The sequence below is a fragment of the Nematostella vectensis genome, chromosome 12, assembly GCF_932526225.1.
Source record: "Nematostella vectensis chromosome 12, jaNemVect1.1, whole genome shotgun sequence".
NCBI classification, from domain to species: Eukaryota; Metazoa; Cnidaria; class Anthozoa; order Actiniaria; family Edwardsiidae; genus Nematostella; species Nematostella vectensis.
The window spans coordinates 9,425,565-9,452,379 of record NC_064045.1 but is presented as its reverse complement, the minus strand read 5'-3'; the positions used below and the strand labels follow the sequence as shown (position 1 = coordinate 9,452,379).

Genomic DNA, 26,815 nt, shown 5'->3' with positions numbered 1-26,815 from the left:
TCAATGCCTGTCGATATTTTTTCTAAATGGTCACGAACAGAGGCTAGCTATACAAACTTCAGCACCAGTCAGACCAGTGACGGATCGCTAGCTATACACACATTAGCACCAGTCAGACCAGTGACGGAGCGCTAGCTATACAAACTTCGGCATCAGTCAGACCAGTGGCGGATCGCTAGCTATACAAACTTCAGCACCAGTCAGACCAGTGACGGAGCGCTAGCTATACACACATCGGCACCAGTCTACGGTGGCCCACAAGGGCACGGCAAAAATTTTTTCTTCACGGCAAAACTTTATTATCTCACAGCAAAACTTTATTATCTCACGGCAAAACTTTATTATCTCACGCCAAAACTTTATTTCTTCACGGCATAACTTTATTATCTCACGGCAAAACTTTATTATCTTACGGCAAAATTTTTTCTTCACGGCTATTTTTTTTCTTCACAGCAAAACTTATTTCTTCCCGGCAATTTTTTTTTCTTCACGGGAATTTTTTTTTCTTCACGGCAAAATATTTTCTTCACGGCGGTGTGATTATGGGAAAAAGAAGATCGGCCCGGGAATCTGGATTAGGACTCGAGGATTCCGACTCGCGGGGATTTTTTGTTACTCTAACTTTTTTGTTACTCTATTTATTTGCATGCATTTGCATTGAATACGGCTCATGGTAATACGGCGTTTGAACTTAGCTTTAGAAAATTATTGATAAAGGTATAAATAATAATGCCATCAATAAAATGTGCTGCGCCTTTGCAAAGAAAAACACCCAATCACATTGTTATTCAACTCTTATCAAGTTTTTAACATCAATCACTATGTTATAAACTGGAGTTGGTAATGTTTGTTTTGAATGTTTATTTCTAGAAATACTATATACATCGCGCAGCGGCTACTGCTCACTGATAGGACAAATTCTTGATAAAATCCATGAATCAACGCACCGGTAATAAGGCTGTGGAGTTTTAAAATACAGAAAACCTCGCCCTCGCCCTCGCCCTTCTCCGTAAAAAGGAGGGCAAGATATGCATTTTTTAACTCCACAGGGGCAATAAAGAAAAGCACTTCTTCTAACAGCCAAGTAATTGTTATGAAATAAGAGCTTAGGTTTCCGGTGTTACGCAAAGCAGGGACGGATCGCTAGCTATTATAGCTCAAGGGCGCCTTTAGGCCTCTGCCTTTCAAGGGAGCGCATGACCTTGCGAATAGTTTTCAATTGAAAATACGAAAAAAAGATCCCCGTGGGTCGGAATCCTCGATTCCTAGTCGATCCTCATTTTCCACTAATCCCACCTCCGCCGTGAAGAAAATATTTTGCCGTGAAGAAAAAATTTTGCCGTGAAGAAAAAATTTTGGCGTAAAGAAAAGATTTTGCCGTGAAGAAATAAGTTTTGCCGTGAAGAAAAAAAATTGCCGTGAAGAAAAAATTTTGCCGTGAAGAAATAAGTTTTACAGTAAGATAATAAAGTTTTGCCGTGAAATAATAAAGTTTTGCCGTGAGATAATAATGTTTTGCCGTGAGATAATAAAGTTCTGCCGTGAGGTAATAAAGTTTTGTCTCGAGATAAAGTTTTGCCGTGAGATAATAAAGTTCTGCCGTGAGGTAATAAAGTTTTGCCGTGAAGAAAATTTTTTTGCCGTGCCCTTGTGGGCCACCGTACCAGTCAGACCAGTGACGGAGCGCTAGCTATACACACATCAACACCAGTCAGACCAGTGACGGAGCGCTAGATATACACACATTAACACCAGTCGGGCCAGTGACGGATCGCTAGCTATACAAACTTCAGCACCAGTCAGACCAGTGACGGATCGCTAGCTATACAAACTTCAGCACCAGTCAGACCAGTGACGGAGCGCTAGCTATTCAAACTTCAGCACCAGTCAGACTAGTGACGGAGCGCTAGCTATACAAACTTCAGCACCAGTCAGACCAGTGACGGAGCGCTATCTAGCTATACATACATCGGCACCAGTCGGGCCAGTAACGGAAAATTAGCTATACACACATCGGCACCAGTCGGGCCAGTAACGGAATGCTAGCTATACACATATCGGCACCAGTCGGGGCAGTGACGGAACACTAGCTATACACATATCGGCACCAGTCGGGCCAGTGACGGAAATTAGCTATACAAACTACGGCACCAGTCGGGCCAGTGACGGAACGCTAGCTATACACACATCGGCACCAGTCGGGCCAGTGTCGGAACGCTAGCTATACACACATCGGCACCAGTCGGGCCGGTGACGGAAAATTAGCTATACATACTACGGCACCAGTCGGGCCAGTGACGGAACGCTATATACACACATCGGCACCAGTCGGGCCAGTGTCGGAACGCTAGCTATACACACATCGGCACCAGTCGGGCCGGTGACGGAAAATTAACTATACAAACTACGGCACCAGTCGGGCCAGTAACGGAACGCTAGCTATACAAACATCGGCACCAGTCGGGCCAGTGTCGGAACGCTAGCTATACAAACATCGGCACCAGTCGGGCCAGTGTCGGAACGCTAGCTATACAAACATCGGCACCAGTCGGGCCAGTGTCGGAACGCTAGCTATACAAACATCGGCACCAGTCGGGCCAGTAACGGAACGCTAGCTATACAAACTACGGCACCAGTCGGGCCAGTAACGGAACGCTAGCTATACAAACATCGGCACCAGTCGGGCCAGTGACGGAACGCTAGCACAGTCTTATTACCAATGCAGCTCAAGAACCATGGAAAGCAATATTTTGCCGAACACCGCAAGCGTATATTTTCTGATTACCCACATTTTATGGCTGCCCGTATTTTATACTCTTTGTTTCCATCAATACAATAAATTAAATACAAAGACAAATTTCGACTACCGATAAAGCATGGAAAATATTGTATAAACAGATATTTTGACATTTTTTTATGATTTTCCGCAATTGCAGAATTTTACCGAATTCACGTTTCGAGTTTGCCGGGGTTGTAGGATAATCGATGTACCCAATGCATTTGTCCTCTGATGCTCTACTATCCTAAAGTCCGTGGCCATATATCTTTGAGTCTTCCATCTGTCAGTCAAATTTCCATACCCAATGAGATCATTTTTACAGGTCTTGTGATTGCACTTAAAGGTATCTCGATAAAAAACGGCCAATCACCATGGCAACTAGCCCATCTTATCGGTCGCTGTTATGCTGAGTCGGATCTATGTATTAGCGGGAGGTTGTTCGCTTCCCTTTGGATGACGGCTCACTTGATGAATGGACAGTGAATTATTTGAAGTTCTCTCCGTGGGCGCATATCAATGTCAGCGGAAGTGAGATCTCTGTCAGATAACTGGTTGATTTGCTACGCATTTGATCATGAAAAGTCATCAATTAATTGTAGTGCGATTTGGCTTTCTAGTGTGCCTTGAGCTGTTATTATGGTGCATGGAATATAGGCAATAGGAAACAAAGTTTATAAACATGGTAGGTAAAATTTATTTCTTAAACATGTCAGTTGTAAAACATATTTATCCACCAAACTAACAGACTAGAAGGGTATCATCGCTTCCAAAGTTCCAAAGGACTGTAAAACCAGCGAATATGAAAATGCTTTGGAATCTCAAGTAGCTAAAAAAATATGCTTTACAAAGTAAGTGATCTTAAAAAAAACCGCTTTAACACTATTTAATTGTAGCAAGATTTTTTTTTCTTCGATTTCTTCTTGCTGATGTTTTTCCTTTGAAGGTCCTCTATATCTTTATATTTACCACTATCATCTCCTTCCATTTGACCCGCCTGGGTTGCGCTAAATCTTCAGGTTTCATTTTGAATAGATATTCCTTTCCTTTCAAAATCTCGCCAACCGTCTCCGGTCATGGAGTATATCTATACACACAGCTCATAGACGGTAGAGTTCCAGCGAGCTCATTAAACGATTTTTCGCAAGAAAAAAATGTTAAACTTATTTCATATCACATTATTTCTAAATCGTTGCAATATTTGCTGAGTATTTAATAGAGTAGAAACTTATGTCCCTTTCTATCATTAATATCTGTATTCAAAAAACATATTCCTTTTTCGAAAGGATTTAAGGGATTGCATTCGCCTTATAGCGGTGGTTAATTGGTGCAAATGACTATATCTCCACTTCCTGCTTTCCAAGCTTGGATCACGCAAAGAATGGTCACTTTAGTCTAGACCCTTCCAAGGACGGCGAAATTTTAAAGGCTGAATGTTTTTTTTTTTTCCACTTTGTGCTCGAGATCATGATTCGTTGTCTTTTCGTGAAATAGTACAGAGAAACGGCTTTTATCACAAACGCATTTCCTTTCCTATTTTTGTCATTTTAATTTGTCTATTTTAGCTCAATATCCGACATGTTTTTCTTACAGTCGATATCGAAAACGAATCAATGCCTCGCTTATGACCTAAATCGGTTTTCGTTGATATAGCTCAACTTGTCGAGTGTTTACATGTTTCTCTCTTACAGTCTTCATATTTCAGACGACATCGAAAACAACGCAACACAACGCTTGAGTTAAACCGGTTTTTTTGTTAAGCCCCCGACATTACGATGAGTGTATTTACTCCATGCAAACTTGCATGTGACATAAAAGCATTGAATATTACCCAAAACCTCCTAATAGAAAATAGTTATCTTCGGTCATTAACCGATGTTACCCTGACAACCAATCGCTTCGTAACATTTTCCGAAATGAATATAATGACATTGTGCCTTAACAATATATATATATATATCATAGCATTAGAGAGAAAAAACATCGATTACATCATTATAACCAAGTTTTCTTTAAACCTAGCCTGAAACAGGCCGCTAACGTTTTTTCTATTCAAACTGAATTGAAATTTAAGAGATATTCTAAAAAATGCGTTAAAACAAGGTTAAGAAGATCTGTTTTTTTTTAACCTTTGCCTTTTTTACCTGTGCGAGCATTTTCTTTTTGGCTCTCTAGCGAGCTCAGTCAACTAAACCAAACGACTTAAGAAAGTCTAGTGTATTCGTAGCTTGGCACCCGGCCTCGTCCATATAGCGCAGTCTGTACTTTTTCTGTACTTCATAGATGTAATGACACTTTTATTTATAATGAGTCACTCGTTCGAGTTATTTATAGATCGCTCAAAGGGACACATGCTTACAAGAGCTGCCCACAGGCGCGTACCCAGGATTGGCTGACGGGGGGTGCGCAGTTATTGGTATCATATGAAAAAAACATGGTATTGGAAAATTCTTAAGGTAATTCCCTTGAAATAGTTCTACACCGAGAATTTTGAAGTGAAGGGCTTTCAAAAAATGTAATAAAAAATTGAGGGTACCGACCTCGTTTTCACATCGAGGGGCGTAGTGTTGACGCGTTTTTACTGATCGCGCGAGGAAAAATCCCAACTCTTAGTTTTCTAAATGAGTGCCTATAGTCTTTAGAAAATTAAATTCTGTTTGTCGAGCTGACAAAATCCGATCTTCTAACAATAACCCGTAGTAGCTAACGTTAAAAGCAAATCACATTTTGAGACATCGCACTAAAAGACAATGTTTTCGCCACTATATATACAGTAAAAAGCGCCATTTTGAACTATTTTTACGGCTTTTAAAAAGACTTCTACAACCCAACTTTTTGTCTTCTTTCAGTATATCATTTTCCCGTATATATTTAACTATTTGAGTAAATGAAATATGGGGGTAACCGAATTGTTTTTCTGTCAAAGCGATTTTAAGTAAAAAACGCGCGCCTTTTGCTTTGTTTTCTCGCGCGCCACTATCCCCGCAGAAGGGGTGCGCAGTGCAATTCAAGGGAATTACCTTAAGAAATGCTTGGCCGCCAAGAGGGGTGTACGCAAACCCTTCGCACGCCCCTTTGGGTACGTGACTGACCCGCTATTCTAAGCCACACCCTTATTAGTTCCTGGCATCAGTGCAGTTTTGTATTTATGTGGTTGGCCGTGAGCAAAGAGGGGCCAGGGACTTCATGAAACGTCCGCGCATGTATCAGGATCTCGACTCACTGGACGCTGTGCGAACCTTATCAAAACATATCTTTTAACTCAGCTTTTGGATTATAAATAGTAAGATTATCGAAATATTTTTCATTTATTCATTGATTTATTAGTAATAGACATCATATATACAGTAATATTATCTTTAAAACCCTAAAGCTCGTTTGCTATTACTTATGTTGGGAAATATGATATGCAAATAATTATTTAATCAATCAATTCGTTTTAATTCTACTTTTATTCTACTCTCTTGCTTCGAAGAACCGCGAAAAACATCAGGGCTGTCCACCATGTATAAAGCAATATTTCAGTCATTCATGTATTATTAACATAGGTTATTATTTTCTATTTTCCATTCATTCCGTCCAATGCTCCAATCGCCACTTCAGATATTTTTAAATTGCTTTTATCATGTGAACTAAACTATTAGCTTTAACAAGTGGCAATCGCGTTTCTATACGAGTAGGTTGTCAACTGTTAGTCCCATCTTTTATAAACTTTCTATAAACAAGTTTTATATTTAGGTCGTTGTACTTGATGGTGTTTAGATTGTCTAGACACAAGAAATATGTGTTTATTCATAAAAATGGACGAAATAATCGCCGGCCTGTATTGTTCTCTTAAATAAAGGGGGCGCTCTTCGACCATTAACTAATTTCACTTTATAAAAGTATTCCTCGTCTCCTTCTCGTAACATATATTGTTTCGTTTGAATTTTTCTTTAAAAGCGTCCTTAAAAATCGGGTATGTCTGGAACACCTTTAGTCGTATAATTACTAACAACATTTCGTTTCTCCAAAACAAATGCATAAAACCTCTTTTTGACTTGTCAAAACAAAATTTCATACACCATTTGCTGCTTTCACTTAAACTGATTTATGGCTAATAGAAGAAAAGAGAAAACTAGATCCCGCTTCGCACTTAACATCCAGACAGCCAATATTCGATATTGTAAAAGGGGCAATTAGAGACAGAAACGTGTCATATTAGCCAACCTTTAAAAAATACTTTCCTGTTATTTTTGGGGAATACGTAATTCAGATGGCGGCAACAAAGGGAACAAGTGTAGAAAAGACTTCAAAATGTGAACGCTGATGTAACGAAAAGAAAAAAAATACTTTCATTTTGATTGATCGTGTTTATTAAAAGGATTAACAAGACTTCATTTCCAATTAATCTTTTGTTCATCATTGTCTTCTAGTAATCCCAGGACAAGTCATTACAATGTGAAAGGTCAACAAAAGGTCACAAAGTATTGTCACCTAGAAACAACAGTCTTCTCTGAGTCCGCTGGCCACAGCAAATTTGATCGGCTGTCATCAAACCATCCAGTGCTCACGTGAAATTCAAGCCATCAGAGAGTTCCCCAGGCGACTTTAGACTCGAAAACCTCAAAGATGCCTTCTGGTGTTCGCATTTAACCCTTGTGCTGGTACCAATTCGCACTGTTTTTATGATGGGCTAACACTGTTCAAGGAATTTGTAACTTGTGGATTTGAGTGGGGAGAGTTGGCATTTGCGATGAGTTGGTGTTATGCAGCGATATTTCTGCTTCTGACTGGCTGTGGTGTAACTCACGGCGCAGACTATAAGCTCGGACTTCTCATTCCTTATACAAATGTCGATGCTATAATCAAGAATTCCTATTTTACGGGGAAGCAGTTTGCCGCCGCGATGACTCTGGCCGTCAACGATATTAACGCACGATCAGACCTGTTACCGAACGATACTATTTCTTTCGAGTGGCGTGACACGGACTGCAATGTTTTCTCCACAGTTCGTCACCAAATTGAGATGCTACAGAAGGATTTTACTGCGTTTATTGGACCAGGTTGCTATTGTAAACTCGCCGCAAAGAACGCCGCTGCCTTCAACAAAACCATGATATCTTACGTAAGTGTTGTTTCTATGGTTGATGCTGATATTTTTATTGTTGTATTATAATGTTGTGGTTATTGTGAGTAAATTAGGTATTCATGGGCCATACTTTAACAGTTAAAAATACTTGTCTGTCTTAAACATTTTGAATTGCTGGGAGCTGGAAGTTGATATTTTACATATTCAAAATTTCAAAATAAAGAGTAGGGTTGTTTATCTCCAGGGATGCTTGTAAGATCTGCCTGTATCCAAATACGGTTAATAAATACTCTGAACTATCCGAACCACCGTATTGCAAATTAACGATCAAGTATGTTCTATTTCAAGTTGGTTTGCCCATCGAATTAGCTAAGGTATCTTGAGTGTAAATACAGGGTACATTATGTAAATAACACTAAACCAGTGCGCAACGAATGCACTCGACTCATCCAGTCATATTCCGGAAACCAACGGTACAAGAATCTTCGGTTGACATCTTCTACATCCTCTGAGATTTCTGCGGAAGACACGCTGGTACTCGCTTGTCTTCTTTATTGTTTGTTGCTAAATACCGTAAATTGAAGGTTTAAACTGTATTGTTTTGCGCTGTGCGATTATCAACCATTTTAGAGCAACAAAGGCCTCTTACACTTAGGGGGTGAATTAGCATATACCTTAAACACAAAAAAATAGATCCGTTCGATCGTTATCTATTAATCGTGGAGCGAGAAAACCCTTGGGTGAAGTGAGAAAGAATTCTCTCATGTACAATAAAAGGCCTACCATAAGACTTGAAATGATTCATAAACATTTGATAGTGCAACGTGTTTATAAGAGAGTGTTTTGATCATCGCTTACGGCAGCTATTTAATTGAAATGCACTCCGATATCGATTAAAAAAAGGCCATTTTTTAATGTCGACGATGAAAATTACCATGTTTTTGTTGTATAATCTTATTTCGCCTATAATTTCGCGTTTTTATACATGCGTTCGCTTTGTTTTTTGTATCAATTCATTAAAGGAAAATAAATCCTATTGAAAGCCCTTGCCGTTTAGATCTCATAAAACCTGCGGTTATTTTAAACCCAATGTTGGCGTGTGCGATTTAAAGAGAGGAAAGCACGGTGCAGTATCGGATTATAACACTTTTTTGTACAATATTGGAATCCTATTTAGGCGCTTATCCGCTAGATAATGACGTCATAGATAGACAAAGTGAATACACTCTTTTTGTTTTATAAGAACCTTTTTAATAAGAAAATCCAGCCTGAGATCGCGCAAACGGTGGCGCAACACAAGTGAGAATCGGTCAAACACAAGCGTAAGCCAAGAAAATCAAACAGTCGCGTTCTCTTGCGCTTCCTCTTGCGCTTGCGTTTCATTGAGAATCAGGAAATTACGTGCGCTGCGCTTGCGCTTACGTCCAAGAGAACCAACCTTAGGCCCTGTCCGCACATACCCGTTTTCGTTTGAAAATGCTACCTTTTTGTTTCGTTTAAAAAAGATCCGCGTCCACACGAAGCGTTTTCATTTTGATACGACCCGTCCACACGAAAACGCGGACACGATACGAAAACAATAACAAGCTCTACAGCGCATGCGTACTCGCGCGCCAAGTGGACTGAACCTGAGTTATATCGCCATCGTTTTCGAAAGGTTCCGTTTTCGTCCGTCCTAACGGCACCGAAAAGGTTGTGTTTTCAAACTTTTCCCCTCTGGAGATCGTTTTCAAATTGCTCCGTTTTCGGTCATCGTTCCGTAACAAAAAGGTTGCGTTTTCAAACGAAAACGGATACGTGAGGATGGGGTCTTAATGGTGATCCTATGATTGATCCTATTTTTTCTGCATTTGGTTGAAATATAATGAAACTCATAATACCCTTTGATAGTAGAACTGACGTTTGCCAATTGACATTTAATTTGCAATAACAACGTTTTGCATTTGTTTGAAATAGGTGTATACTAAGATATTTATAATATTCTAAAGTTCTTGTAACCTTTCACTTATAGCAAACTAGCCAAAAAATAGCATAGATAATTTTTCAAATTCTGGAAGGGGAATTGAATTGGATTGAAGGATTTTGAATTTTCTACAGAGCTCTGAAAATTTTCTTGTCCGCGCGAAAAGAGATTGAATCGAGTGTAAAATTTCAAGATCTTGCGGGAAAATCTAAAATAAACAGTTTTCTTTAAATCCTTTTAGATTTTGAGACGGCAATACCACAAAATATTGGCAAAGAAAATGTAACAAAAACCATTTAAAGCAGGAAATTATATGTGAAAAAATATCGTTAGTGTAGGTTTCAAAAACAGCGCTCGCTCGTTGGAATAGCGTCATTCTTGATTGCGTAATGCAGCGCGCGCAAAATATAAAAAGACAACTCACAGATCATAAAATGTTTGCTAAATTTTGCAGACTTTTTTCCTAAAGTTAAATGATCAGTTGACTACCAGGTTGAAATATAAAGATGACGGGAAAACTTGTAACTAAACAACGAATGTTAGCAATAACTAGGAAGACATGAATACAAAAACTAGTATAGCGCTCGCAATTTAATCATGTGATTTGATTGACATCTCTCGATCTACGTCGCCAATGACTAGACCTGATCTTTCCAGTTCACCGCCTTTTTTCCGAAGGTTGACCAAAATACCTCATAGGGTCCATACGAACCACATACCATTTGGAAGATGAAAATATAAAGAAACGACCAAATCTATCAATTCTGAAAGGTTAACATTTTTTCTTTAAAGTGCTTCAAAAATGATAACGGCCCAGTTGTCTCAGGTCCAGTTTCTGTACGATCGTGTTGCTACAGGAACAAAACATCCGCTTTCCTTGGACACTCAAAACCTGTTTAAGTCTTCCCAAATGGTATAACTAGAAAGACTACAGACAAGCTGTTGAAAAACTAGATGGTTTGCGTAGGCGTGGTGTAGACAAGGTCTAAGTCAACACAAGGTTGAGAAGGTATGTTAAACGCCTCTGTGAAACAGAGTAATTGCGCTGACGTTTCGAGCGTTAGCCCTTCGTCGGAGCCACAACAACAAACACAACAACAATAACAATAACAACTACTACTTAAAGTTCCCTTGCGAATAAACCGTTGTAGAATTTGGACTAAAAGGCAGAGGTACCACTGGTGTATTATACTGAATTTCTTAGTTTCATGCTGAATGGTGGCAGATCTACACGGGGGGACTTCCTTACGTTCTTACGATTTTCGTACGCACAAAAAGCACAAAACACGTCGCCCTATATATAAAGAAAACCTGGCCAGGTCCTACCCAGGATATTTCTTGGGTGGAGGGTTCGAGGCGGTTAGTTTTCCGATAAAAAGGCAGACCACCCCCGAAAGAATCTCATAATAAGTCATACTTTGGCAGTATCTCCACGGGACCTTTATTATCGGATTTGTCTTATCGTATTGTCTACAAATAACACGCCTATTACGAACCGGTAGTGGACTTTCCGCCGTTGTGAAGGGGTGCGAACGCACCCCCCCCCCCCCCCCCCCTTTCTCTTCACTGAATGGCAAAAAGAAAATTGAAGGGTGTCTGTTGTCTTTGTACTTGAATGTCTGTTAACGAAGAGCTGACAGTACGATCCAGACCTTTTATAACATTTCAAATTTTGATAACTTTTTTTTTTCAGATGTGCACAAGTCCGGAGTTAAGTAACAAAACAGAGTACCCAACATTTGCCCGAACTTTTGCTGTTGACACCAAAGTAACGCCTACTGTGATCGGAATTCTGAACAAGTTTAAATGGGACCAGGTCGCGATTATTTACGAGAGATTGGACAAATATGTGCGTTTATCCAAGTTTATGGAAAAAGAGCTGTTGAAGATGAAAATTAAAGTGAATTACGTGGCCGCAGTACAGGACGAGAGCACATATTCACAGTTTTATAACGAGAATAATTTGAAGTATGAAGAGGAGTTTACTGATGTGCTAGAGAACATTAAGACAAGGGCCAGAAGTAAGTCATGCCGCGCTGTATACGCGTATTAGTACGATGTGAAATGTGTGCATGAATAGAGTGAAAGTAGGTTATGTGTACATGATGTGTGAAATGTGTATTTTAAACATTTTGTAAAATGTTAAATGTTGCAATGCGAAAAGTGTGTATTGTGGACGTCTAAGGCACGTCTAAAGCTCGCAAAAGCATATACCACAGGCAGCACATGTGCAGACTTACCATAATGATTATTATGTCAGTTGTGATCATGGTGACGTCATACAACATGGCGGTGGAGGGGATGCATCTGGCCAAGAACCGCGGGCTCATAAATGGGGAGTATGTGTTCCTTGTGTTTGAAATGAGCCCGATGATGTCAGAGTACATGGACAAGGCGCCTTTCAAGTGGTTTTTCAATAAACTAACATGGTAAGCTAATTTATTTTTATAATAAAGGGATATTACAGAGGATACACACCTGTTTTTAAGTAAGATTGCACTTCATGAACCCATGTTTTGTAGCTCTCAATGGTTCATGGATTTACCAGTGGAACCTTATTTGAACTAGGTGTATGATCTTTATCTTCGATTGTTCAATTAATATCCTTTTAGTGAGAACAGTACTTCGTCCATGAAATACTTATCGATGCTGTCACAAGACAAAATTATAATCCTCATCATTACAGGAACATGTCAGTTTTACATATCAATTAATCTTGTTTAGAAACCTTCGTTATTTTCTAGCTCTCTAGGTAAATTCCTTATTAGGACATTACAAACCATTTCGAAGTCCGCTTTAAAATTTTTGTTCGCTTTTTTGTCGCCCTTGCATTGAATTCATGTTTACTGCCATTTTGCAGGCCGCCATTTTGGAATAGACCCAGGCCCTAGCCTTTTATAGAACATCACAGGTTTACAGCGCGCCCGCCCAGGCTCTTTTAGATCATTTAGAAAACCGACTTGACGCCATTGGTTGATATGATAACCCGCCAATCATCAAAGTGACATGTCAATTATAATCCCCTGACAATCATAGGAACATGTCAATTTAAATCCCTTGTCAATCATAGGAACATGACAGAAATGAAGGCGGCGCTTATCGTCACGGGGAACAGCTTCAAAGGCGACAAGTACGATAACTTCACGCGTAACCTGTTTCTATGGACATCCCGACCACCCTTCAACAACAACTACTACGTCAACAAGACAGGCCATCCCGAGGTACACACAGTTTTACCAGTTAATAATAGATAGGCTTCAAAGGCATAGCTAGCGTTGAGCGAAGGAGGCGCACCACACCAACCTTACTCCCCATTTCCCCCCTCCATTAACAATTAATAAATAGTTAGTCTTCAAAGGCGTAGCTAGCGTTGAGCGAAGTAGGCGCACCATACCCACCTCACTTCCCATTTTCCTCCTCCCTTAACAATTAATAAATAGATAGCCTTCAAAGGCTTAGCTAGCGGTGGGCGATCAATTCCTTGGCGCGCCCGTGCTTACAGGGCCATAGCAGGAGACTGGGCACTGGGGCATGTGCCCCCCCTTATATTTAATTTAAAGAAAATATAAAGAAATGACCAGTAGGGGCGAGGCTGTGCCACCAATATCAACGTTTCCGACGCGATATACGAAACGTGCCCGACCTAAGATCGTATATCGCGTCGGGGACTGTTCGCGCGCCACGGGGTAGTAGCTAGGATTACGCAACGTAACTTGACCGGGTATCTACGTAAACACGGAGAGCGCGTCGCAAAACAAGGCACGATTCGACCAAATCAGAGGGGAGTTTCGTTGTTTGTCATTTCTAAATCAATTGACCAAACAACCTCTGTTCCCAACGCCCTTGTATTTGGTGAATAAAAGACCTATCATGAGATCATGCAGGGTTGTACGGCCGACTACATAAAGGAAATTCAAAACTCACATAAATATTGCTTTCAACTAAAGCCACATCTTGCAACGGTAGTAAAAGGGTTGTTCGAGTGCATTAATCAAGGTGCTTTTGTCATTCCGCCATCTTCTCGGCCAAACCGGCTGCCTAAAATGTGTCGGTAAATATTCGCTCATGTGAACATGGATTTTGTGGTGAAATACACGCTTGGTTGTCAAATGAATATGGATTTTTAGGTGTGATGTTTACCGGAAACCATATTTATAGTGTCATAGTCATGTGGCGGAACTGCAAATGTTTAGATTGTGATGGAAGGTCAACAGTTTGGTTGTTCTGAGCAAGGCTGTGCTATGTTTATGTTGTATTCCTTTCAGTAGCAATTCAAAGTTGTGTATTTGGTTTGGACTCTGTTTATGGGTTTACCGCCGGGGCAAAACCCTTAATTATGCTTTAAGATTTTTTCTGCTTGCCCTGTGTCCATTACCGTAATTCCTTGAGGTTGATTTCGGGGAGTCCTCTCAGTTGGGGTACTTTTGGGGATCATTTCGGGTCCTGGGATCATTTCGGGTCCTGGGATCATTTCGGGTCCTGGGATCATTTCGGGTCCTGGGATCGTTTCGGGTCCTGGGATCGTTTCGGGTCCTGGGATCATTTCGGGTCCTGTACAAATCCAGCTAATAAAATCCCCCGCAACGTAAGAAAGGAGGATCTCAGTTTGTAAGTAGTAGAGTAGTGTCCCGTCTCGTTACAGTAATGTTAGACTTCTTAATGTGGTTACTTAACCGCTGTCCGATGCGTTTGGTTTTGTCGATATTTCAGCCCCCCATGTACGCTGCCTCGCTTTATGACGCTGTTCAGATCTTTGCCGTCGCACTAAACAAAACTCTGGCTGCCAGTGAGCCCGTGATCGGCCAGTTGATTCTCGACAAACTCAAGGATCACACGTATAGAAGTAAGTGACTTGGTTGCCGTCGGGCTCCTTTTACACGATATAAAGCTTGTTGCACTCATTAAAGTGGATAGACAGAAGCAAAAAATGGCAAAGTTCAAATTGTAAGGCTTTTGATTTTTTGCATAAATGATCCTAAAGCTTTGTTTTGCATTATGCAAGTAACCTCTAAGCAAAATATAAACAAAATGTAAGCTAATACAATTTTACAATTTTAATTTTGCCATTTTTTGCTCCTGTCAAGTGGATAACCAAGCGCTCCTTTCTTTACTCAGGAACACAATTACTTGGGTGATTTGCATAATTCTATAATATATTTTGTATAATGCGACGCCACCAGAGAAAATCTCAGTTACGATTGGCACAAACTTAACTAGGACGATTGCGACATGCTCTGGTGTGCATTCAAACAACTTTGCACGTTTCTTAGCACTTCATAAAACTGTCAAGGTGGCACGTTTCTCGCATTCTTATTGGTTTACTCCACTTAGTATCAAGGTGGCCACGGTAGCGTGCGTCGTTTCTTAGCACGTTTCTTAGCACTTCATAAAACTGTCAAGGTGGCCACGGTGGCGCGCGTCGTATCAGATAGCGCATTTCTCGCATCCTTATTGGCTTGTTTCACCAAACGATCAATGTGACCACGGTAGTGTGCTTCGTATCAGATAGCACGTTTCTTGCATCCTTATTGGCTTACTTCACCAAACTATCAATGTGGTCTCGGTAGCGCGCGACGTATCAAAGAGCACGTTTCTTGTATTATTGGTTTACTTCACCAAACTATCAATGTGGTCTCGGTAGCGCGCGTTGTATCAAAGAGTACGTTTCTTGCATCCTTATTGGTTTACTTCACCAAACTATCAATGTGGCCACGGTAGAGCGCACAATTACTTGCACAATTACTTGGGTGATTTGCATAATTCTATAATATATTTTGTATAATGCGACGCCACCAGAGAAAATCTCAGTTACGATTGGCATAAACTTAACTAGGACGATTGCGACATGCTCTGGTGTGCATTCAAACAACTTTGCACGTTTCTTAGCACTTCATAAAACTGTCAAGGTGGCACGTTTCTCGCATTCTTATTGGTTTACTCCACTTAGTATCAAGGTGGCCACTGTAGCGTGCGTCGTTTTAGATAGTTCCTTTCTCGCATCCTTATTGGCTTACTTCACAAAACTATCAATGTGGCCACTGTAGCGCGCTTCGTACCAGATATCACGTTTCTTGCATCCTTATTGGTTTACTTCATAAAACTGTTAAGGTGGCCACGCTAGTGCGCTTCGTACCAGATATCACGTTTCTTGCTTCCTTATTGGTTTACTTCATAAAACTGTTAAGGTGGCCACGCTAGTGCGCTTCGTACCAGATATCACGTTTCTTGCATCCTTATTGGTTTACTTCATAAAACTGTTAAGGTGGCCACGCTAGTGCGCTTCGTACCAGATATCACGTTTCTTGCATTCTTATTGGCTTACTTCATAAAACTGTTAAGGTGGCCACGCTAGTGTGCTTCGTACCAGATATCACGCTTCTTGTATTCTTATTGGCTTACTTAACCAAACTATCAATGTGGCCACCTTAGCGCGCGTCGCAATCCATACAACCGGATTATAAAACCCGCATTTGTTCACAGGTATTCGCGGTTATGACGTCCATCTTGACAAAAATGCTGATGCGGAGTTTAATATGACTCTGAGAAACTACAGACCAATTGCCAACCAATCAGGTAGGCGAGCAGCTTCTCACCTGTGTATGGGCTCTTTTCTAGAACATAGAGGCACCATGAAATTTGTTCACGTACAACACTTGTCACGTACAACACTGGCACGCAACTAAAAAACGAAAGCCTGTGTTTGCGTCTCAAAGATTTTGTGACTCGAAAATGGTCGTGGCTTAGAGGAACATGGTTGAAATATATCCATATCCATATCAGTTGTTTTTAAGCCAATCAGCCTCCAGTAATGAATTACTGCTAAATTACTGTTTTACTGCACTGAATTACCTTATTTTTTTTTTGCACTGGATTATCTGAAAACTCCCCTGCTCTCAGCCAATCAGAATCGAGTAATTTTGCAACTTATAAGTAAAATAAACACCATGATTAGGAAGCATACCCCAAAAGTGAAAAATTTTGCTGTATTATAAATATTATTGAATGCAAAACGGCAGTTAGGAAATCGAATAGCATAAAACACAAGTAGTTCATTGTGTTGCAGGTCTTCCTGGTGTGATGAAGGAGGTGGCCTTGTTTGAGCCCTTCCCTACCGACCCCGAGCACCTCGAGCTCAAGTTTTTCACTGGGCAAAGTATCCGCTGGTTTGGGTCCGAATGGCCCCCTGTCGCAGAACCCAAGTGCGGGTTTAACGGCGAGCACTGCAAACCGGACAAGAAAGTCATTGACGGTAATCATACTGGGTTTAGTCCGGCGGATATGTGTTTGAATTGCTAATTTTAGCATAGTGATAGTTTTTAATACCCTTTTCAAGATAGACTATAGAGCCAAGCTCAGATCGGCTTTAATTTCTAATTAATAAGGAGTTGATTTGGCCGCCATTTTGAACCGGAAGTAAACTACCTTTTTATAAAAAATAAATAAACATTTCGATACTGTTTTTCACTAGACAACTAATATGAAAGTCAAAGAATGTATTTAAACACAATATTTTTCAAAATAACCGCAAATTTGTCATTTTTGGAACTTTAAACTTTAACCGGAAGTAGTGGAAAGTAAAACCTCGGACGTTTATTTCACCCCGCGCCCTCTAGCAAAAGACACCAATTTTTTTGCCGTTGTAGGTTGCAATAACCTTTATAAGATTAGCTATGAAGCCAATATAAAATCGGTTTTTATCACCGACGAATATGGTTTATTATAATTGCAGCCATTTTGCACTGGAGATTAAATTTGGCATTTTTGGAAGCACAGACATGCACATCTTGTTTAAAAGTCTACGACTAAAATATTCATGAAATCCATTTAATACTTTTAAGTTGTAAAAAAAGGCAAAACTGGTTAGGTTTCTGCTATTAATTTTACCTTTTTTGAAACCGGAGGTAGGTTTCCGAACCTGTTTCTGCACACTCTAATCAAACCACATTAATGCATATACGAATAAGCAATGAAGCATTTTTTTTAAAATAGAATTGCACAAATAATAAATGCACCAATTTAATATAAAGAAAATGTTTTCTTGCTATGTGAGCCTCGACATTATGTTAAAAATTAGTGAAATCTCAGTCGGGCTGGACGTTCTTAAAAATAGATTCTTATAAAACAAAAAGAGTGTGGTTCATAATACGTCAGTCTAACGTAATAACAAACTCCGATTAGAATTGTTTTCTTTATTTAATGCAGTTCAGATATCTTACAGCTTTATCGTTAAACGATTCAATGGAGCTACAAAGGGCTGAACATTTCAAGCTGGCTTTGGTGCAAGTGCAGCGTGCTGGGCAGCCTATCTTGCATCTTATAGCTCTTGGTTCATCATCTAATAGTTCTTTGGCTACTTGCCACGCCTTGGAAACCTCTAGTAGCGTTTGTCCAAAGCGGCTATGGCAACTGTTGTCCATTGTGCTAAAAAGACTGAAGTATTGAGACAGGGAGGAGTGCTTGCCCTCAACAATGGCCTGCTTGAAAGGCAGCTTTCTTGGTGTGTTGTATGATAGCTGCCTTCGTCGGTAGAATGACATCAAATGCTGTTCCTTTTTTCACGAAGAGCTGCATTCTCGCCTTGTCTACTTCCGATTCTCTGTACTTGTTCGGTCGTATAGAAGCAGTGGAAAGCGCTCAAGTGTTGCCAAACATTCTGTCTTTTATCTTAACTGGCCTGAAGGCTAGCTGTCGAAGACCATCTGTGGCTTCGGGGAATACACAAGTACTGTCTTTTCCCCCTACCCGCACAACAGTATACAGTATCACCTGTAAATGCGTGAAATTCTAATTGTGGAGATACTCCTTTGACTCTTCTGTAGAAAAAGGAAGAAAGGCAAGAAGAGTGATAAGCGCATACCCGAGGCCACCAGATTAACAGTTCCTACTGTTAGAAACTGTTCATCTTGTAGCACTTGCACATATTCATGTGTGCGGTCGTTTACAGATGTTGAAGTCAATTGGTGGAGCGGCCCGCTCCGGGGGTACTTGGTATCCCCACCAGGCTTGTCACATAAGCAGTTGCTTTTGTCTTCTTTCTTTTCTCTTGATCCAGCTATTGAGCGTGAATGTTTGGTATACTTGGGCTGGCTATATGTGTCTTTTAAATCATTTGACGACTTTCGAAAATAGTGAGTATCGACGCGTGACTTTTAACTTTCGGATTAAATTATCGGCTATTTTAACATCCCAAGATAATCCGTGATTAAATCAGATTTTCTTTTGGCTCCATAGCTTATCTTGAAAAGATGACCCTAAACTACTTCTGAAACAATTTTTTTTTATTTTTGTTTAAAGGCGCAAAGTGAAACAAGCGGTTCAAAATCGCTGTCACCGTAAAAGTTACAAAAATTAAGAAAACCTTGTTACTTGAACTCTTTTGTTTAGATGCATTCTCTGACTTATATTTTATTTTTCTATGAGTAAACTTTCTTAAAATGTGCGAGCTTATTTATTTGGGGAAAAGTTAGTTTACTACCGGTTCAAAATGGCGGCCAGATCAATATTCATTATTAATCAGAAATTAAAGACGAACTGAGCTTGGCTCTATAGCCTATCTTGTAAGAGGTATCAAAAACTATCACTATGCTAAAATTGATAACATTAGCAAAAAGTGCGCAATTCAAGGTAAAATCTGCACATATCCGCTGGACTAGTTTTTCAAGAATACACACTGAATTCCGAATGCGTCTTGGCATTATTATTATTATATTGGCATTATGAGTAGAAAATTAAGCGCTGCGCGCAAATGAAAAAGTGAAAGATGACAAACTGGATTGTGTGAAAATGATATATGCGCATTATTAATTGGAGTTATGAGGTAACAAAGAGCAATGCGCGCAGATGGAAGACGAACGTTCCTCATCAATTAAAAAAAACAGTTTACAGCGGGCTACATTTTTATGGTATTAGCAAAAAAATTTAGGAAACAGGTCACATGCTATACAACATGCAAAACGCACACGCTGTCACTGAATGGCTGTTCACTCTATTTCAGAAACAACAACAATCATCACCACAATCTCAGTCACTCTCGGAGTCTTGGCTGTTCTCCTTATTGTTATTCTAGTGAGGTGAGTCTATGTGTTACCCATGTTACTATGTTTCATTTCCGTGATTGTTTTGAGATGCAAAATATTCCATTCACTTGTGAGGGCTTGTGTTGGACACAAGTCAGTAAAACCTTCAACTTGCCGCTGAATTGAGTTTCGTTTCGCCAGGGCTTATTGTTAGGGTGCGACTGGCTTCCAGGGTATTGCATAGGGTAGCCTGCGTAGCGGCTCAAGGGTGGAAGGGAAGGGAGACTTCCCTTGGACCGCTAGGCAGGTTAGCATAGAGGGGGGGGGGGGTTGTTATTCAGTTTTCAGGTGTTACATACCGTGTTTACTCGAATAAGCGCCCCGGCGCTAATTAAATTTTTTGACTGTCAGACGGGGCGCTTGGGGGAGGCGCTTATTCGAGGAAGGCGCTTATTTAAAAGGGAAAATTTCGCACAAGAGGCCGAAGGTGTTTTTATTCATTGAAAATGTCAATTTTATACTTTCTGCAACTACGGTTTCTTTTTTCTAGCTTTTTTCAGTAAACTTTCATCCATTAAATAATTGTCTCTTTCTTGTCAAAAGTCCATGTGCACCAGTGCTTTCTTAGAACTACTTGTATGATAGTCATTTTACTTAGTTACATAAAACCTGGGAAGGGGAGGTGGGTGCTTATTTGGGGGAGGCGCTTATTAATAGTTTTGGGTTCAAAAGGGGGCGCTTATTAATAGTTTTGGGTTCAAAGGGGGCGCTTATTCGGGGAAGGCGCTTATTAATAGTTTTGGGTTCAAAGGGGGCGCTTATTCGGGGAAGGCGCTTATTTGAGTAAATAATACGGTAAATCTTTATTTTTCATGAAGGCACTATATTGTTGAGCGAGAGCTGCATAGCAGGCTATGGAGGATCGAATACAACGACTTGGTGTTTAGCACCCACACACACAACCCTGAAGGCTCGATAGCTAGTAGTGTCATGGTACGTGTCACGCGTCACGCATAACATATGTCACGCAATAAAGGAAGAGTGTCACGCTGAGCTCAAAAACCAACCCTGAAGGCTCAATATTAGTGTCATGGTTAGTGTCACGCACAACACCCGTAACATATGAATAATGATTGGTGTCAGTTTGACACCAACAGACACAACCCCGAAGCTCCATTGTCACGCACAACACGAATGACTTGTCACTTACACTATTTGTCACGCAACAACCGTCCGCTGACAGTGCTAACAGACTAATTCACATTTATAGAAGATAACAGAAGTCCGTATCTATATATTTTCAGTGCCATAGTGTCTTTCTCTTTCACCCTTAGTTTACATGCAAGAATAATAACTTTTTTTGTAGAGACTGAATGGCGACCCGGAAATGCTCCCACTCGTAGACTTCCAGATGGAGGGAGAAAAGTCAACTACTGTTGCCCAGTATGGGGTAAGGTTTCCATTGACCACGCCCTCGTATGTGGGGAGGGGTGGTGGAAGTCGACTACTGTCTCTAAGTATGGGGTAATATTTCCATTTTGACCACGCCCTCTTATAGAGGAAATGTCGACTACTGTCGCGCGAACCCGTTAAAGCTTCAAGGCACTGTTACAATGCAAGACATTTTGGGATGATGGAACTCCCCCCTAAAACTACCGACTCATTTCGACCTAATATCTTTCGTGTGAGGATATCCTTTATCCATTTTTTATCCTTTTTTATCCTTTATCCTTTATCCATTTTTTATCCTTTATCCTTTATCAATTTTTTATCCTTTATTCTTTATCCATTTTTTATCCTTTATCCTTTATCCATTTTTTATCCTTTATCCTTTATCCATTTTTTATCCTTTATCCTTTATCCATTTTTTATCCTTTATCCTTTATCTATTTTTTATCCTTTATCCTTTATCCATTTTTTATCCTTTATCCTTTATCCATTTTTTATCCTTTATCCATTTTTTATCCTTTATCCTTTATCCCTTTTTTATCCTTTATTCTTTATCCATTTTTTATCCTTTATCCTTTATCCATTTTTTATCCTTTATCCTTTACCATTTTTTAAACAGGGCCGTAGCAGCAGGCCCGTACCAGGGGCTCATAAGTAGGGGCAATCATCTGTATTATATAAGTGTTACGGCGTTTCCCAGGATCAGGCTATTTTTAGACGCGCGCGCACGAACGGGGCAATCAGCTACGTTGACGTTTGTCGCGCGCGCGAGTGACGTGAGGCTGCACGCGCAAATTGCATTTGGGAAGAATACATTCCGTCGGTTTTGTTTGTTTACCAAAAGAATTGCAAGCTAGAATTCAAAGTCATAGGTAAGGTTGGATTCATATTAAAGAAGAGAGCAACAAATAGTCAAAGTACCGAAGAGAGAACATAGCTTTTTGTCTGAGACTGCGCGTGCAGTTCAGTTCAGCTAAACGTCAACACAAAGGTTGAATCTGATTGGCTAATCCGCGCGTCTAAAAATAGCCTGATCCTAGGAAACGCCGTGACACCTATATAGTACCAGAATGTGGGGAAGTTGATTGCCCCTATATATGAGCCCCGTACCCATTTTTCTTTCGGTTTTTCTTGGGGGTGCGAAATCCGAACCTATTTTTTTCGAGTGGGGGAAGGGTTCTCTGATAATAATATGACCACCCCCGAAAGAACAAAGAGGGATGTTTTATGCCTTTGCAGTATCTCCACGGAACGTTAATTGTCGGATTTAGCTATAAACCAGAGCGATCTAGCTTATGCTTTATAGTTTAATCTACAAAAGAGCACGCCTATTGAGAACCGAAAGTGGACCTTCGGCCGTTGTGTGTGTGGAGGGGGGCACCCCCTGGGTACGGGCCTGAGCAGGGGGTGGGGCACGTGCTCCCCCCAATATTATAAGGGAACAAATGTCTCATGTTTCTTTACCATGTTGTTGTTGCTTAAATTCCCTATTAATTCAGAGACGGCTACGGGTATGTTATCATAACCTCCAGTTTGTTCTCAGGGGATGCTAGTCACGGTGGCGGCGCTGCCAAAGCGAACTATAGACATCAGCCGTCAGCTGCTCCTCGAGATGAAGCAGGTGAAGGACCCTTTTTATAAGTAAAGTGCGTATATTGCCTATTTCTAATAAGACTGCGTTCGGTTTATGTGTCGTGACCCGCACTGCCTCATGGGTATCAAAAAAAGAGCAAAGTTGCATTAGCTAAAACCAAATCCAGGCTGTAGCAGTCTTCGTTATGCTCCTATTAACATTTACATTGTTTTAAAAGACCAAAACTTAGCTATTTGTAGGTCACCCATGAACTACTGCGTGCTACGACACATCTCAAATGTAGCCTAATTGAAAATACACTCTTTTTTATAAGAACCTTTTTATAAGAACGTCCGACCGAGAAACTGAAAATTAGATGTGCTTATAAAAAAAGAGTGTAGGTGTATAACAAAAAAAAAACGTAAAAGTCGGTATCTTAAAAAGACAAACGTCTTTGTATAAGATTGGTCGTTCCAGTGATTCTTAGCAAGTCGTATTTCTGCTGCTCAAATTTTTCGATTTAGAAAAAAATGCTAGCGACTATAAAGACACCGAGGTCACGTATGATACAGGGATTTGATGACGTCATTTCTTCCTAGATGCGTGACATAAGACACGACAATCTGAACCAGTTCATCGGCGCATGCGTGGGACCACCAAACGTGTGTATTGTGATGCAGTACTGCTCTAGAGGGAGTCTTCAGGTAAGCAATGTAACGCAATACGTGTCACAGCAGTGTCACGCTTTTCATATAATGCTAGATATTCACACACTTCGAGAATCCGACTTACGTGACGCCTATGTTTATTAGAATTTTGAATAAATCTTACGCTGGATCTTCTTATAAACCTACATATAGCTGATAATCTGTTTCCTCAGGATATATTAGAAAACGACGACGTCAAACTTGACTTAGTGTTCATCGCGTCTCTTCTCTCCGATATAGTCAAGGTAAATGCAGTCAAAATTCCGAAAATCGGCTATCCCTTAGGTTGGCATCCAGCCCGACCAAAACATTCTGTCAAACCTTGTAAGATTTCCTTTTCTTTTCTGACACCTATAAAAATGAATCAGTACCCATTAAACTCATCAGAGCAGAGGCGCGCTTAAAAGGCGTCTAAGGATTGTGGGTAATATTTAGAAAATTGATAATTCGTCTATTTAAAGTGCTATTCCTTACGGTCTTCAATCTAGAGACCACGCCCTTTCGCTATCCAAATCCATTTTTGCGGTCCAAATTTATGTATTCCACTTTCTAACCAAATTTCGTTACGGAAGCTAAATTACGCTCCCTGAATCTTCAATCACAATCACAACACCCTTGATATCAAATATGTTACAAAAATATATATAATAACACAGAGTATGTCATACCAGGGCATGGAATATCTCCATAACTCAGATATACGTTCCCATGGTAACCTCAAGTCGTCTAACTGCTTGGTGGACAGTAGATGGGTCCTCAAGATCACTGACTACGGACTGCCGTTACTGAGGTCAAGGTCAAAGAAAAGCACAATAGAAACAAACTGGAGAGGTGAGGCGCAGCCTTATGCAACAGAAGGGGGCGGCAAGGGTTATTTCCGTGATTCGTGATCAGTCTTTTTTGATTATCGTAAGCCGTGATCCGTGTTTGCTGTCCTCTTCGTGGTCCGTGAATTTGATCAGCTTGAATCGTGATGCCCCTTTAGTATCCCTGAATCGTGAATAGGCCATTCAAGCTAGCTATAAGCGCGCTTCGTTTGGTGCAACCTTTAAATGCGCGCGCTGCATTTTGGTTGTTGAGGTAGGTTTCTTTGGTAATGCGCGCGCAAACTTATAGCTGGAATGGCCTATTCCGGGCATAGATTGTGTTTCATGTCGAGTGTACGCTAGTACATTGAGAAACGTGATTACGTCCTACAACAATAGAAACGAATATAAAGTTTCATTCTCATTGACTACGATAGATGTCGCTACACGCTCACATCATTATGTCGCTAATGTACACTGGGAACACTGATTAGGTCCTACAACAATAGAAACGAAAATAAAGATTCTCTCATGTCATTAACTGCGATAGATGTCGCTACACGCCCACATCATAATGTCGCTAATGTACACTAGGAACAATGCGCAGTTATGAAATGTCTTATTCTCTGGTGCATGTTTTTCATCGATATGGCCCCTTGCGCTATGTCATGTGTCTCTTATGTCGTAATGTTGCTATTGTGCACTAGGATTGACAATGTGCAGCTTTACAATGCCGAACTCCTGTCAGCAATCGTCTTTTTTCCCATCCCCAGACCTATTATGGGTTGCTCCTGAAATATTACGCATCCCGTCACGACCCCCCAAGGGAACGCACAAGGGTGACGTGTACAGTTTTAGTATCATTTTACAAGAGTTCCACACGCGGGATGGGCCTTACAGCGCAAACTACATGGAGCCAAAAGGTAAGCGTGTCCCGTAACTCGCGGGACAGACATACTTCTATCCCGTGACATGCGGGATGGGCCTTACAGCGCAAACTACATGGAGCTAAAAAGTAAGCGTGTCCCGTAACACGCGGGACAGGCTTGCTAATATCCCGTGACACGCGGGCCAGACATACTCCTATCCCGTAACACGCGGGCCAGACATACTCCTATCCTGTAACACGCGGGCCAGACATACTCCTATCCCGTAACACGCGGGCCAGACATACTCCTATCCCGTAACACGCGGGTCAGACATACTCCTATCCTGTAACACGCGGGCCAGACATACTTCTATCCCGTAACACGCGGGTCAGGCATACTCCTATCCCGTAACACGCGGGTCAGGCATACTCCTATCCCGTAATACGCGGGTCAGGCATACTCCTATCCTGTAACACGCGGGTCAGGCATACTCCTATCCCGTAACACGCGGGTCAGGCATACTCCTATCCCGTAACACGCGGGCCAGAAAAGCGCATCACTTGAGGCCTCCCTACACCTTCATTCTATTGATATAGATATGGCATTCTTACTCGTCCCCGTCAAAGGCATATTTTCACTCACCCAAGGCACAAAGATTGCGTGACATTTGTTATAACTGCAAATAAATTCTTTATTTTGTGTCTTAGCGATCATTGAGAAGGTTCGTAAGAGCGAATTCCCTCCCTACCGACCTATCGTCGCTAATCTGATAGACGGCGCGGAAGAGCTAAGAGACCTGATGAAGCAATGTTGGGCAGAGGACCCGGACCTGAGGCCGGATTTCACCGAGATCAAGAAAACCGTCCGCAGAATCGTCGACAAAAGCGGCATGTAAGTAAGGATAATATATTTAACGTCGTTGTTCCAGGAAAAACAATATATTTCATATTGTCATTGCTTCAGGAAAAAATATATATTCGATACTGTCATTGTTCCAGGAAAAGAAATATCTTTGATAACGTCATTGCCCCAGCAAAAAGAATATATTTGATATTGTCATTGTTCCAGGAAAAAAGAATATATTTAATGTTGTCATTATTCTAGGAAAAAGATAAATATGTGATATTGTCATTGTTCCAGGAAAAATAATATATTTTATATTGTCATTGTTCCAGGAAAAAAGAATATATTTAATGTTGTCATTATTTTAGGAAAAAGATAAATATGTGATATTTTCATTGTTCCAGAAAAAAGAATACATTTGATATTGTTCTATGAAAAAGAATATATTTGATATTGTCATTGTTCTAGGAAAAAGAATATATTCGATAACATGGTAAACATGATGGAGATCTACGCAGACAACCTGGAGAACCTCGTGGCGCAAAGGACGGATCAGCTAGTAGACGAGAAACGCAAAACGGACGCACTACTTGAGAGTATATTACCGAGGTAGAGCAATCATTATCATCATCGACATAATCATTAATCATCTCCATCCTCATCATGCTAGCGCCAACCTTAACAGCGGCCGCATCAGCATAGCATCATCATCATCTTTATCGTTCCATTATTTTCTTCGCCA

General features: G+C 40.6%; 1 protein-coding gene across 3 annotated transcripts in view; it reads left to right on the top strand.

Annotated features, from left to right (window-relative positions):
* LOC5501825 (receptor-type guanylate cyclase Gyc76C) overlaps positions 1-26,815 on the top strand; it is a 36,565-nt gene that overhangs the window by 3,209 nt on the left and 6,541 nt on the right. For 2 of the 3 annotated variants that reach the window (XM_048720089.1, XM_032370130.2), the window contains exons 4-20: positions 7,192-7,883; positions 11,504-11,831; positions 12,071-12,239; positions 12,881-13,031; positions 14,521-14,653; positions 16,291-16,383; positions 16,874-17,059; positions 19,805-19,880; positions 20,705-20,819; positions 21,193-21,276; positions 22,819-22,896; positions 23,448-23,552; positions 23,729-23,800; positions 24,227-24,386; positions 25,135-25,284; positions 25,938-26,121; positions 26,542-26,682. In XM_048720089.1, coding sequence (XP_048576046.1) covers positions 7,512-7,883; positions 11,504-11,831; positions 12,071-12,239; positions 12,881-13,031; positions 14,521-14,653; positions 16,291-16,383; positions 16,874-17,059; positions 19,805-19,880; positions 20,705-20,819; positions 21,193-21,276; positions 22,819-22,896; positions 23,448-23,552; positions 23,729-23,800; positions 24,227-24,386; positions 25,135-25,284; positions 25,938-26,121; positions 26,542-26,682 — 2,597 coding nt within the window. In that variant the 5' untranslated portion in view covers positions 7,192-7,511. Of the gene's footprint in view, positions 1-3,357; positions 3,462-7,191; positions 7,884-11,503; positions 11,832-12,070; positions 12,240-12,880; positions 13,032-14,520; positions 14,654-16,290; positions 16,384-16,873; positions 17,060-19,804; positions 19,881-20,704; positions 20,820-21,192; positions 21,277-22,818; positions 22,897-23,447; positions 23,553-23,728; positions 23,801-24,226; positions 24,387-25,134; positions 25,285-25,937; positions 26,122-26,541; positions 26,683-26,815 lie in introns of those variants that run through there. The other variant, XM_001623035.3, reaches the window with a different exon arrangement.